The sequence below is a fragment of the Bos grunniens genome, chromosome 1 (genome assembly GCF_055505025.1).
Source record: "Bos grunniens cultivar Pamir isolate PY7600 chromosome 1, Bosgru_T2T1.0, whole genome shotgun sequence".
Taxonomy (NCBI): Eukaryota; Metazoa; Chordata; class Mammalia; order Artiodactyla; family Bovidae; genus Bos; species Bos grunniens.
Window position 1 is genome coordinate 5,463,118 of NC_141165.1, and position 14,925 is coordinate 5,478,042.

The following is a 14,925-nucleotide window of genomic DNA, read 5'->3' on the forward strand; positions in this document are numbered from 1 at the left end:
TAGCACTAGATTTTTCCCCCCCTCTTATTATTCTTAAATACAGGACTGGAAGGTCAGAAAATCAAGCTTGGGAACCTCTTGATTATTTTTTTAACAACTCTTTTTGAGACCAAAGATGGAAGTGTCCTGAATTCTTGATTTGTCTGCTGTGTCTGTTAGTGCTTGGATGTATTACTTTCCGGAGAAGGCAATGGCACCCCACTCCAGTACTCTTGCCTGGAAAATCCCACAGACGGAGGAACCTGGTGGGCTGCAGTCCATGGGGTCGCTAAGAGTCGGACACGACTGAGCATCTTCACTTTCACTTTTCACGTTCATACATTGGAGAAGGAGGTGGCAGCCCACTCCAGTGTTCTTGCCTGGAGAATCCCAGGGACGGGGGAGCCTGGTGGGCTGCCGTCTATGGGGTCGCACAGAGTTGGACACGACTGAAGCGACTTAGCAGCAGCAGCAGTGTAACTTTCATCTTTGTTAATTATAAATAGGCTTTGGCTCTCATATTTTATTTACTGTCTTTTAGACTTAATAAACATCTCTGGCTATAAAATGGTAAGCCAGACTTCCTTGAGAGGAAATAGTTTGTGTGTTTAGAAATCTAAGAAGACTAAAAATAAAAGAGAGACTAAAGGGCTGACATACAGAAATAAACAACCACTTCTCATAAGTTATATGTGCTCTTGTTGTTCAGTTGCCCAGTTGTGTCCGACTCTGCAGCCACATGGACTGCAGCACGCCAGGCTTCCCTGTCCTTCATCATCTCCTGGAGCTTATTCAAACTCATGTCCATTGAGTCAGTGATGCCATCCAACTATCTCATCCTCTGTTGTCCCCTTCTCCTCCCACCTTCAATCTTTCCCAGCATCAGGGTCTTTTCCAATGAGTCAGCTCTTCACATCAGGTGGCCAAAGTATTGGAGCTTCAGCTTCAGCATCAGTTCTTCCAGTGAATATTCAGGATTGATTTCCTTTAGGATTCACTGGTTTGATATCCTTGCAGTCCAAGGGACTCTAAAAAGTCTTCTCCAACACCATAGTTCAAAAGCATCAATTCTTTGGCGTTCACTTTCTTTATGGTTCAATACCTTTAAACCTGTGGCAGATTCATTTTGATATATGGCAAAACCAATACAATATTGTAAAGTTAAATAAAATAAAATTAAAAAAAATAAAGAATATGCTAATCACAGAAAAAAAATACCTTTAAACTTAAAACTTTAAACCTTAGAGGCTATAACACCTGTAAATCTTATTGACATTTTGTAAAACCAGTTCAAAGCTCTTTAAAGTTTCCCTCAAACATTTAATTTGGACCTATTTTGGCTTGGATTTTCATGATGGAATGGCTTGAAAAGGTGTTTTAGACAAACAAAAATAGGTTGATGTACCAGGCTGTAAAGACAAGCAGGTATTCAAGTTTTCACTTTCAGTTCAGTTCAGTTTAGTTGCTCAGTCGTGTTCAACTCTTTGCAACCCCATGGAGTGCTGCACACCAGGCTTCCCTGTCCAACACAAACTCCTAGAGCTTACTCAAACTTATGTCCACCGAGTCGCTGATGCCATCCAACTATTTCATCCTCTGTCATCCCCTCCTCCTCCCACCTTCAATCTTTCCCAGCATCAGGGTCTTTTCCAATGAGTCAGTTCTTCGCATGAGGTGGCCAAAGTATTGGAGTTTCAGCTTCAACATCAGTCCTTCCAAAGAACACCCAGGACTGGTCTCCTTTAGGATGGACTGGTTGGATCTCCTTGCAGTCCAAGGGACTCTCAAGAGTCTTCTCCAACAGCACAGTTCAAAAGCATCAGTTCTTCAGTGCTCAGCTTTCTTTATAGTCCAACTCTCACATCCATACATGACTACTGGAAAAACTATAGCTTTGACTAGATGGACCTTTGTTGGCAAAGTAATGTCTATGCTTTTAAATATGCCATCTAGGTTGGTCATAACTTTTCTTCCAAGGAGCAAGCATCTTTTAATTTCATGGCTGCAGTCACCATCTGCAGTGATTTTGGAGCCCCAAAAAATAAAATCTGACACTGTTTCCACTGTTTCCCCATCTATTTGCCATGAAGTGATGGGACCAGATGCCATGATCTTAGTTTTCTGAATGTTGAGCTTTAAGCCAACTTTTTCACTCTCTTCTTTCACTTTCAAAGGGTGGTGTCATCTGCATATCTGAGGTTATTGATATTCTCCCGGCAATCTTGATTCCAGCTTGTGCTTCATCCAGCCCAGCGTTTCTCATGATGTACTCTGCATATAAGTTAAACAAGCAGGGGGACAATATAGAGCCTTGACGTGCTCCTCTCCCTATTTGGAACCAGTCTGTTGTTCCATGTCCAGTTCTAGCTGTTTCACTTTAAGACAGGCCAAGAGTATTTGTTTCTATATGTCTCTGTGCATTATGCTTGACATTTAGTAGATTATCAATAAAATGTCAACTCAGTGAGTCAAGGGTGTCTATCAGAAACAATGTTTATTTCATGTAGATTTGAGAAATGCAGGATTTGAAGTCCATGTTATTTGTTTTGACTTCTTTTTTCCTCAGGGAGAGAGGGGTTCTGATGGGTTACCTGGTTATCCTGGTGAAGAAGGTAGTCATGTAAGTACTGAATTTTATTTTTCTCCTTAAAAGAATATGGTAAAAGGGGTCAAATATTAGTCATACTTAATTGCACTTAAGTAATAAATTAAAGAGAACCAAAGCCATTCTTATAAAAAGATCACTCAGGTTCTGTCCTGACTGGCTAAAAAGGTGATGGAGTTATAGTTACCACTGATGGTTTGCATATAACCCTGGATGCATGCTAGGGTGAGGAAAAGTTCGCTAACATGTGATGACCATGGATAACAATGTGTATTGTGGACAGAATTGTCAGCTTGGGGACTGGAGTTTACCGCATTAGAAGTTAAGACTGAAATAATTTAAAATTATTCATTTTATTTTAAAATAACAAAAATAAACCCATTGCAGAAATGACACATTCCTTTATGAAAAAACCCTATATTTTCCAAAATAAAATACTTTAGTGACCGCGTTGTTTTTTGTAGTTTTAACTGTCTTTAATGTCTAACTTACGAGACAGCAGCTGCGCCTCTGTAACTGCTTTTGTACCGAGTCTGTTGCGATGTCGCTTGGTTGTGGACTTCTTAAAAGCTCTGCTATATACTTGGGAGAGAACATGAGTGAAAAAGGAAAGCATAATACTTTAGTGTAGTTGGGAAAACAGTTTTAGCTTTGTGAGTACCCTTTCTCAAAAGGTCTTGGGGACCTGAGGGGTCCCAGGACCAAACTTTTCATACTACAGGCGTACACAGGTATTAATGTTCTAGTCGCTCCACCTAGAATAGCATGTCGCTTTATTATTCTAACATTTAGAATGCTTGAACTTGGAAAGTAAGCAGAAAGTAAAGAAAAATGCTGAGGCCTATGTAAGTGGATCTATTTCTTTGATTACGTTTATGGGAGAATTGCTCAACTTTGCTTTTTATTTTGTCTTGGTAAACATGGTCTCAGATGTTAGAAATACATTCAGAAACGTGAATTGTGAACTTTGTTATTTTACTTAGCAGTAGTGATAATATTACTTCCTGTTTTTATGATGTTTTAAGAGGTCATCTAAGTGTTATTTATTTTTTTTCTGTTTGGCTTGTGGTTCAGTGAGCCTGGTCAAGCTTAAGAGAATAATTTAAGATCTGACGAACATGTTAGGGCCATTGATACTAATTTCAAACAAATACCGTCTTCAAGCCTGCCTCTGTCTAGGATGGGTGATGATTTTATCCCCATTCTCTAATGTCTTAACACCTTAAAACCAAGACATTTTATAAAGACCCTCTAGTAAAGAGCTAGGAATATAATGTGAGTGGTATGCTGCTGCTGCTGCTGCTGCTAAGTCGCTTCAGTTGTGTCCATCTCTGTGCGACCCCATAGACGGCAGCCCACCAGGCTCCCCCGTCCCTGGGATTCTCCAGTGGTATACATAGTCTTATATAATTAAAATATTTTAAGTAGCTGCCTTAAAGAAAGCTTTAAAAAAAAAAACCAGGTGAAGTTAATTTTAGTAACATTTAACTCAATAAACCCTAAGTGTAATCAGCATGTAATTAACATAAAAGTTGAGATAGCTTACCTTTGAAATCCAGTGTGTGTTTTGTACTTAGATCATATCTCAAAGGAACCAGACATGTTTCAAGCAATCAGTAGCCACCATGTGACAGCATAGCTCAGCAGTGCTTGTCTTCTTTCCATTTCTCACTGGAGAGGTGACTTCTAACCATGTAGTTCTCTGAATGGCTTTTAAAGTTGCTTCCCTGCAAAGCAGGTCAGACTGGACTTAAGGTCAGACTTCTGCCTAACAGCAGAAGCACCACTTGCAGGCGGACAGGTTTCAGAATGTGTCCAGAATTTGTAAGTTCATGTTCAAAGTGTACAAGTCTCTCCGAATCCAAGTTCCTACTGCTCATCTCAAGACAGGTCAAGCCACTGAGAGACAGGTGTTTGGCCAAGAGAGAGCAACTTTTATTTGGAAAGCCAGCAGACTGAGAGAGTGGATTAGTGTCCCACAGAACCATCTTGCCCAGATTTGAGTGCTGTTTCTTTTTATGGGCGGAGAGGGGCAAGTGACGAGGTGAAGGAAAAGAGGTGTATACTGTTGCAAGCCAGATTGGAGGGGTCGTGTTAATTTTCTCTTTCCTGCATCCATTCGTGGGTGGGCCTGGTCAGGATGTTTCCTTTGAGCTAAACAAAGGTATTTTGGCTTAACACAGGAACGGGAGGCAGGGTTAACTGAGACGGGCCATTACGTGTACTTTACGCTCTAGGCAACATCCCTTTGGTGATTAACTTGCAGCAAAAGCCACAGAATGTGAAGGTTATGTTACTGAACCCAAGTCTGTGTGCCCATGCATAGCAAGGCCAGACACTGCATTGAAGTTGGAGCACAGAAAGGTTCATTTCAGGTTAAGCAGGAAGAATGGGCAGATGGTCCCCCCAAACCTGAACTCTCTGAGGGGGTGTGTTTCAGCGAAGTGGTTTAAAAGGCCAGAGAGGGGAGGGTCATCCCACGTGTGTGATCAGTTCTTGCACAATTCTCTGATTGGCTGATAGTGAGGTAACAGGGCTGTTAGGTTAACAATATCAATCCTTAGGCACCAGTAGGTCTAGGGGCTATGTGCTCATGATCATCTAGTAGTTAATTTCTTCCATTTGGTGGTGGTTTTAGCATCTTGAGAACTCGGTAAATATGCTCAAATACCATTATCTAGGTACTGTAGAGAGGAGCTACAACAGAGGGTATGGGGGAGGGATCCATCCCCAGTAGGGTCCTGCTTGGTTACAATGAAAGTAAAAGAAACCCATCCAACGTGGAGTCAGATTTGTTCTTCCCTATTACAGGAAGACAAGTAGCCAACTGTTTCATATATCTATTTCCCCCTGCCCCCAACCCCAACAACAACAACAGCAAGAACACCCATGGTGGTACAAAACAGCAGTCACCCTCTGGGATGCTGGGTGGGGAAACTGAAAAAGGAACTGTTTCCTGCTGTTTGCTGGGTTTCTGTGGTCTCTCCCGCTTCCCTCTGCCCCTCGTTCACTTGCTGCCTGTGCTCAGGCCTGGGACTGGAGGACCGATGCTGAGATGGCTTCCTCTCCATCCCTGGAGGGGCTGAGAGGCAGAAGGGCAGGCTGAGGTGGAGTGGCAAGACTACAGAGTCTCACAGGGAGGGGCCATACAACAGCCAGGGCTGAATCTTGCTGGCCACATTCTGTTGGTTGCGAGGGTGTCACTAAATCCAGACCAGATTCCAGACGGGGTTGGGGGATTAGACTCCTCCTCTTGATGTGGGGGTGAAGGGCCACAGAGCAGAGGAGTGTGGAGGTTTCCTTGTGGCCATCTTTGGAAAATGCAGTCTGCCAGACTCGTGGATGCTGTATATTTTCAAAATTTACCTGTAATGAGGTTTAGGGATTTTGAAGAAAATTAGAGAGACCAAGGGAACATTTCATGCAAAGAGGGGCACAATAAAGGACAGAAGTGGCATGGAGCTAACAAAAGCATATGATATTAAGAAGAGTTATCTTTGAGAAGATAAACAAAATTGACAAACCTTTAGCTAGACTGATCAAGAAAAAAAGAGAGAGGAATCAAATCAACAAGATTAGAAATGAAAAAGGAGAGGTTACAACAGACAATGCAGAAATAAATCATAAGAGACTGTTATGAGCAACTACATGCCAATAAGATGGAAGAAATGGACAGATTCTTAGAAGAGTGTAATCTTCCAAGATTGAATCAGGACAAAATAGAAATTATGAAGACACCATTCACAAGCACCGAAATCGAAACTGTGATAAAAAATCTCCCCAAACACAAAAGCCCAGGACCAGATGGCTTCACAGGCGAATCCTGTCAAACAGTTAGAGAAGCGCTAATGCCTATTCTTCTAAAACTCTTTAAAAAATTGCAGAGGAAGGAACACTTCCAAACTCATTGGCCTCATATCACCTTGATACCAAAACCAGACAAAGACAACACATAAAAAGAAAATTACAGGCCAATATCACTGATGAACATAGATGCAAAAATCCTCAACAAAATTCTCACAACAGAGTTCAACAACACATTAAAAAGATCATACACCATGATCAAGTTGGTTTATGCCAGTTATGCAAGGATTCTTCAATATATGCCAAGCTATCAATGTGATACATCATATTAACAAACTGAAAGATAAAAGCCATACGATAGTCTCTATAGATGCAGAAAAAGCCTTTGACAAAATCCAGTACCCATTCATGATAAAAACTCTTAAAAAAATGGGCATAGAAGGAATCTTCCTCCGCATAGTAAAGGCCATATATGTTAAACTCACAGCAAATATTATTCTTAATGGTGAAAAACTGACACATTCCCTCTAAGATCAGGAATAAGACAAGGATGTCCACTCTCACCACTATTATTCAACATAGTTTTGGAAGTCCTAGCTATGGCAATCAGAGAAGAAAAAGAAATAAAATGTATCCAGGTTGGAAAAGAAGAAGTAAAAATCTCACTGTTGGCAGATGACATGATACTAAACATAAAAACCCTGAAGACAGTATCAGAAAATTGCTAGAGTTAATCAGTGAAGTTAGCAAAGTTGCAGGATACAAAATCAGTACACAGAAACCACTTGCATTCCTATACACTGACAATGAAAAATCAGAAAGAGAAATTAAGGAGTCAATCCCATTCACCATTCCTAGAAGAATAAAATATCTAGAAATAAACCCACCTGAGGAGACAAAAGAGCTGTACACAGAAAACTATAAGACACTGATGAAAGAAATCAAAGATGACACAAACAGATGGAGAGATACTCTATGTTCCTGGGTTGGAAGACTCAATATCGTGAAAATGACTATACTACCAAATGCAATCTACAGATTCAATGTGATCCCTATCAAATCACCAATGGCATTTTTCACAGAACTAGAATAAAAAAAAAATCTCACAGTTCATATGGAAACACATAAGACCCTGAATACCCAAAGCAATCTTGAGAAAGAAGAGTAGAACTGGAGGAATCAACCTTCCTAACTTCAGACTATACTACAAATCTACAAGATAGTATACTGTCTTAAAAACAGAAATATAGACCATTGGAACAAGATAGAAAGCCCAGAGATAAACCCACATATCTATGGGTACCTTATTTTTGACAGAGGAGGCAAGAATACACAACAGGGCAATGATAGGCTCTTCAATAAGTGGTGCTGGGAAAACTGGACAGCTACATGTAAAAGAATGAAATTAGAACACTTCCTAACACCACACACAAAGATAAACTCAAGATGGATTAAAGACCTAAATTCAAGACCAGAAACTATAAAACTCTTAGAGGAAAACATAGGCAGGACACTCTATGACATAAATCACAGCAAGATCCTCTATGATCCCCCCTCCTAGAGAAATGGAAATAAAAACAAAAATAAACAAGTGGGACCTAATTAAACTTAAAAACTTTTGCACTGCGAAAAAAACTATAAACAAGGTGAAAAGACAACCCTCAGAACGGGAGAAAATAATAGCAAATGAAACAACTGTCAAAGGATTAATTTCCAAAATATACAAGCAGTTCACAGAAGTCAATACCGGGAAAAAACAACCCAATCAAAAAGTGGGAAAAAGACCGAAACAGACATTTCTCTGAAGGAGGCCTACAGATGGCTAATAAATGCACAAAAAGATGCTCAACATTGCTTATTATTAGAGCAATGCAAATCAAAACACATTGAGATATCACCTCACACCAGTAAGAATGGCCATTATCAAAAAGTCAACAAACAATAAATGATGAAGAGGGTGTGGAGAAAAGGGAACTTTCTTGCATTGTTGGTGGGAATGAAAACTGCTACAGCCACTATGATTACAACAGTTACTCTGGAACAATGGACTGGTTCCAAACTGGGAAAGGAGTACATCAAGGCTGTATTTTGTCACTCTGCTTATTTTACTTTTATGCAGAGTACATCACGTGAAATGCTGAGCTGGATGAAGTTCAAGCTGGAATCAAGGTTGCTGGGAGAAGTATCAAAAACGTCATATATGCCACCGTAATGGCAGAAATCAAAGAGGTACTAAAGAGCCACTTGATGAAGATGAGAGGAGAGTGAATAAGCTGACTTAAAACTCAACATTCAAAAAGTGACAATTGTGTCATCCAGTCCCATCACTTCATGGCAAATAGATGGGGAAAAAAATGGAAAGAGTGACTGACTTTATTTTCTTGGGCTCCAAAATCACTGGGACTAGTGACTACAGCCATGAAATTAAAAGATGCTTGCTCCTTGGAAGAAAAGCTTTGAAAAACCTAGATAGTGTATTACAAAGCAGAGGCATCCCTTTGCTGACTAAGGTCCATAAGATGAACGTCAAAGCTATGTTTTTTCCAGTATTTACTATGGGTGTGAGAGTTGGACCATAAGGAAGGCTGAGCATTGAAGAATTGATGCTTTCAAACTGTGGTGTTGGAGAAGACTCTTGAAAATTCCTTGGATAGCATGGAAATCAAACCAGTCAATCCTAAAGAAAATCAACCCTGAATATTCATTGAAAGAACTGATGCTGAAACTCTAATACTTTGGCCACCTGATGTGAAGAACTGACTTACTGGAAAACACCTTGATGCTGGGAAAGATGGAGGGTAGGAGGAGAGGAGGCGATAGATGATGAGATGGTTGGATGGCATCATCTACTCAGTGGACATGAGTTTGAGCAACTTCAGGAGATAGTCAAAGACAGGGAAGCCTGGCGTGCTGCAGTCCATGTGGTAGCAAAGAGTTGGACAGGACTGAGTGACTGAACAACCTATAATGAGATGGTGGTTTACTAGGCACAGATCAAGTCTTTGTTTATGTCAAATTAGTCAGATTATCCAAAGTCACAAAAAATACATTACTTCCATAGTAACAAAAACAGGTAACATTTGTTGAGAGCTTCCTACCTGCCAGAGGCACCACACTATACATTGTATATACATTTTTTCTTTTCATTTGCAACATAAGATACTTTTTCTTCTTCTAATTCCATTTTTTCATGTAATAACTTGCACCAGTCCAACATTTGAAAAGCTTTTAGTGATGTAATTCTTTCCATTAAGTCATGACTATAATTGTTAGCTTTAATAAAGCAACTGCTGTGAGCAATAGAACACCAATTTTTAAACAGGATAGAACTAAATTCTGAATGAGAAACTCAGTAAGCCTGAATTTTCTTCTCCAAACAATTTAACATATATGCCCATTTTAAGACAATTCCTATTTTCTCCTGCATTGTACGCAGACGCTTTTCCATCTGAGCCACCAGGGAAGTTGTTATTTTCTTACGAGAACATCCTAAAATTCTTTTGCCCAGTTAGAAAATGTGAACTTATAGATATGTAGGTGAATGAGACCAATGTCTACTTATAATATTTAACTTAGTTACACATAAACATTTTAAAGTCTTTCATTATGTTAAAAAGTATTCTAAATTAGAAATTATGCTTTTTCTCCTTCTCATGTTTTTATCAAACCATTTTATTAAAAATTCTTCCCATATAGTTTCTCTGTCAGTTACTTCAGCATTATTGAAGCTGCTTCTTGGAAGCTTCTCACCTGGCTTTCTAGAGTATATTGTGTTCACTTTTAAGTCTGTTTTTGAAGACTGTCCTTACAAATTTTAGGTTCAGCTTCAAAAACCCTTTGCCTCACTTTTATTCTAAGAATATTTTTATGGTTTCCACTGTGTAATCACAAATTTATTGTTTGTAAAAGTGACTGTTACAAGTCTTATTTCAAGGGGTGTGCCCGGGTACTTCAGTCATGTTTAACTCCTTGCGACCCTGGGGACTGTAGCCCTCCAGGCTCCTCTGTCCATGAGGATTCTCCAGGCAAGAATACCGGAGTGAGTTGCCATGCCCTCCTGCAGGGGAGCTTCCCATCCCAGGGATTAAACTCTTGTCTCTTACGTCTTTTGCACTGGCAGGCAGGTTCTTTACCACTAGTGCCAGGTTTCATGGTAGCTAACATTTTAAATTGTCATAATCTCTGTTAGAGTTCCTTACCACCCGCCCTTTTTTTCCTTTTTAAACTAATCTGCTGGGTGACCTCCATAAACACCCCATAAATATCTCAAATTAACTCTGACTGGGTGCCAATGCAATGCTGTTCAAAGTAATGTAATGGAGAGAGTCTTCTAAATATGAGAAACTTTGTAAAGACTTTGGAAGATTCAAATTTACGAATACTCTTTTCTGAGGACTAATTTTGAAAAAAAGAAAAAAAAACACACAATCATGTAGTACATCAAGTGGAACTTCAGAAAATAAAAATAGAAGTCATAGGAGTGGGGGGTCTTTTCCTTCACACGTTTCTTTCTAATTTTTAATTGTGGTAAAATACACATAAAATCAACTTTATATCATCACCATTTTTAACCGTTCAGCTTAGTGGTGGTAAGTGCATCCATGTTGTGCGGTCATCCCCACCATCCTTCTCCAGAAAGCTTTCCATTTTGCAAGCTGGAACTCTGTACCTATTAAATGCTAACTCCACAGCTTCTCTCTGCTCAGTTCCTGGCAACCACTATTCTACTCTGTCTCTATGAAGTTGACTACCCTAAGTGCCTCATTAAATAGAATCTTACAGTGTTTTTTGCCGGGGACCAGCCCCAGCTGGTCCAGGGTATTCAAAGCGGGGACAGCATCAGTGACCTATTTATTTAAATATTTTATCAAAGATATAAAGAGTAATAGGATGAGGATAGCTCAGTAGGAAAATTTAGTGGAGAAAAGAGGCTGAGTAGCTTGGTTTACGCTGGAGACCAATAAAACTTCAAGACAAGAAGCTTGCACCACTTACGTAGGCTGTAGGTGTCCTTCCGTTCTCCTGAAGGAGAGGAGACACTGAGCCCTCCCTGGTCGGATCTTAGAAGCCCAGGCATAATTAGCAAGCATGGCAGGTTCCGCGCTCCAGATGGAGACTCAGCCAGAATTTCAGAGAGCGCGCGACATGGGGAGACCAAGTTTCAGTGAACAAGGCCCGCACTTTATTTTCCAAAGTAGTTTTTATACCTTAAGTTGTGCATAGAGGATAATGGGGGAAGGGGTGGAGTCATGCAAGGACAGCAGTTCCTGGTCCTAATGAGCAAAGGTCAGTTTTCATTCCAATCCTAAATAAAGGCAATGCCAAAGAATGCTCAAACTACTGCACTATTGCACTCATCTCACATGCTAGTAAAGTAATGCTCAAAATTCTCCAAGCCAGGCTTCAGCAATACGTGAACCGTGAACTTCCTGATGTTCAAGCTGGTTTTAGAAAAGGCAGAGGAACCAGAAATCAAATTGCCAACATCCGCTGGATCATCGGAAAAGCAAGAGAGTTCCAGAAAAACATTTATTTCTGCTTTATTGACTATGCCAAAGCCTTTGACCGTGTGGATCACAATAAACTGTGGAAAATTCTGAAAGAGATGGGAATACCAGACCACCTGACCTGCCTCTTGAGAAATGTGTATGCAGGTCAGGAAGCAACAGTTAGAACTGGACATGGAACAACAAACTGGTTCCAAATAGGAAAAGGAGTACGTCAAGGTTGTATATTGTCACCCTGCTTTATTTAACTTATATGCAGAGTACATCATGAGAAACGCTGGACTAGAAGAAACACAAGCTGGAATCAAGATTTCCGGGAGAAATATCAATAACCTCAGATATGCAGATGACACCACCCTTATGGCAGAAAGTGAAGAGGAACTACAAAGCCTCTTGATGAAAGTGAAAGTGGAGAGTGAAAAAGTTGGCTTAAAGCTCAACATTCAGAAAATGAAGATCATGGCATCTGGTCCCATCACTTCATGGGAAATAGATGGGGAAACAGTGGAAACAGTGTCAACAGTGTCAGACTTTATTTTTCTGGGCTCCAAAATCACTGCAGATGGTGACTGCAGCCATGAAATTAAAAGACACTTACTCCTTGGAAGGAGAGTTATGACCAACCTAGATAGCATACTCAAAAGCAGAGACATTACTTTGCCAACAAAGGTTCGTCTAGTCAAGGCTATGGTTTTTCCTGTGGTCATGTATGGATGTGAGAGTTGGACTGTGAAGAAAGCTGAGCGCCGAAGAATTGATGCTTTTGAAGTGTGGTGTTGGAGAAGACTCTTGAGAGTCCCTTGGACTGCAAGGAGATCCAACCAGTCCATTCTGAAGGAGATCAGTCCTGGGATTTCTTTGGAGGGAATGATGCTAAAGCTGAAACTCCAGTACTTTGGCTACCTCATGGGAAGAGTTGACTCATTGGAAAAGACTGTGATGCTGGGAGGGATTGGGGGCAGGAGGAGAAGGGGATGACAGAGGATGAGATGGCTGGATGGCATCACTGACTCGATGGACATGAGTCTGAGTGAACTCTGGGTGTTGGTGATGGACAGGGAGGCCTGGAGTGCTGCGATTCATGGGGTCTCAAAGGATCGGACACGACTGAGTGACTGAACTGAACTGAACTGAACTGAACTGAAGAGAACATTTCCATGAGTAAGATGTACTGGTTTGTTGAGACATTATCCTTTCAAGCTTTGGGTCTTAGGCAGAGCCTACTTGAAGAAAAGCAGATTCCAAGGCAAATACATAGTTCATTAACATAGCTTAAGAAGAACATTTCCATAAGAAAAACGCATTCGTTAGCTAAAGGTTTGAGAAAAGTTTAGGCGGAACCAGGAATCATCATGACAGCACAGGATTTAAAAGAAACCTCCTTTTAGTTTTGTAGAGAGAAGGGGAAAAAAAATCTGACACTTGTGGTTTGTGCAGGAGACACAGGAGACCTGGGTTAGATCCCTGGGTTGGGAAGACCCCTGGAGGAGGAGATGGCAAGCCCACTCCAGTATTCTTGCCTGGGAAATCCCATGGACAGAGGAGCCTGGCGGGGTACAGTCCATGGGATTGCAGAGTCAGACGCGACTGAGCATGCACACACAGGCATGGGAAGGTAGCGTTCCCTGAGAGAGGCCGCTATGCCCAATTTATAGGCGACATCCTTTAGTGATTTACTTGTGTGTATGGGGGTGTGTGTTAAGCCACTTCATTCAGGCCTGACTCTTTGCAGCTTTATGGACTGTAGCCCACCCACTGGGCTCCTCTGCCCATGGGAGTCTCCAGGCAAGAATGATAAGTGGGCTGCCTCTCCCTCTTCCAGGGGATCTTGCAGACCCGGGGAAGAACCTGCATCTCTCCTGCCTCCTGAATTGGCAGGTAGGCTCTTTACCACTAGTGCCACCTGGAAAGCCCTGTACTGGTAACAGAATACCAGGTTCCTTCTCTATTACACTAGGGTCCAAACCCAGGTCCTTTCATTTCAGACCCAGAGTACCTCTCATGTTCCCATGTTCCCTTCTACTGTCTGGGCAGTGTTTGTAGGGAAGTTATCTGGCCTCATTAAGTCAAAGTTAGCTGTTCATACGGAGAAGGCAATGGCAACCCACTCCAGTACTCTTGCCTGGAAAATCCCACGGATGGAGGAGCCTCATGGGCTGCAGTCCATGGGGTCACGAAGAGTCAGACATGACTGAGCTACTTCACTTTCACTTTTCACTTTCATGCATTGGAAAAGGAAATGGCAACCCACTCCAGCATTCTTGCCTGGAGAATCCCAAGGACGGAGGAGCATGGTAGGCTGCTTTCTACGGGGTCGCACAGACTCGGACACGACTGAAGCGACTTAGCAGCAGCAGCTGTTCATATTTGCAGACCTTCTTTTGATGAAAGTCTCATGGGATATACACTACTTTTTACTTTACCTTGAATCAGTTCGGCAAAAGGCATGATAGTTACCATCCCCCTTTGCCTCCAGTATTAGATCAAGAGGTCATATTAGTTGGTAGGATTCAGAAAGTCATTCTTCAAGTCTTGATTGGACGATACTGTGTGCCAGGCAGTATGCTTATGGCTGGAAACCCAGAGACAAAGAAATGAGACGTTGTCCTTGTCTCTAAGAACTCATATTACAGCAGGAATATAACACGGAAAACAGATAGTGACACAGTATAGCAGAAACAGCTTCTCAGGAGGAGAGGTGATACATGGTTTACACCTTAGGGGTGAGCGGGATTTCACCAAGATGAGAGAGTTAAACAGTGTGGTTTATTCTCTGTGGAGCACAAGGAAACGTTCATCCAGTTTTGGCTGCCTGGAGGAAATGTTCAAACACACCTTCTGTTTTGTTTGAGTGCTTAAGTTTTCCCAAAGTGGCTTGACTGAACGGATTAAAAATCTAGATAATTTGGAGTCATCAGTGTGGGCAGTTGCTGGATGAACATTCTGATTGCCTTGCAGGTGATCCGATTGGGTCTTTGAGGATGTGAAAGGACTTGTAAGGATCGTGTTGTATTTTAGTCACTCGGATGG

General features: G+C 41.3%; 1 protein-coding gene across 1 annotated transcript in view; it reads left to right on the forward strand.

Moving 5' to 3' along the window:
- Positions 1-14,925, forward strand: part of LOC147378883 (collagen alpha-4(VI) chain-like) — a 150,107-nt gene that overhangs the window by 69,586 nt on the left and 65,596 nt on the right. Inside the window, 1 exon segment of the mRNA XM_086401555.1 lies at positions 2,546-2,599. Within this exon segment, the coding sequence (XP_086257681.1) occupies positions 2,546-2,599 (54 nt within the window).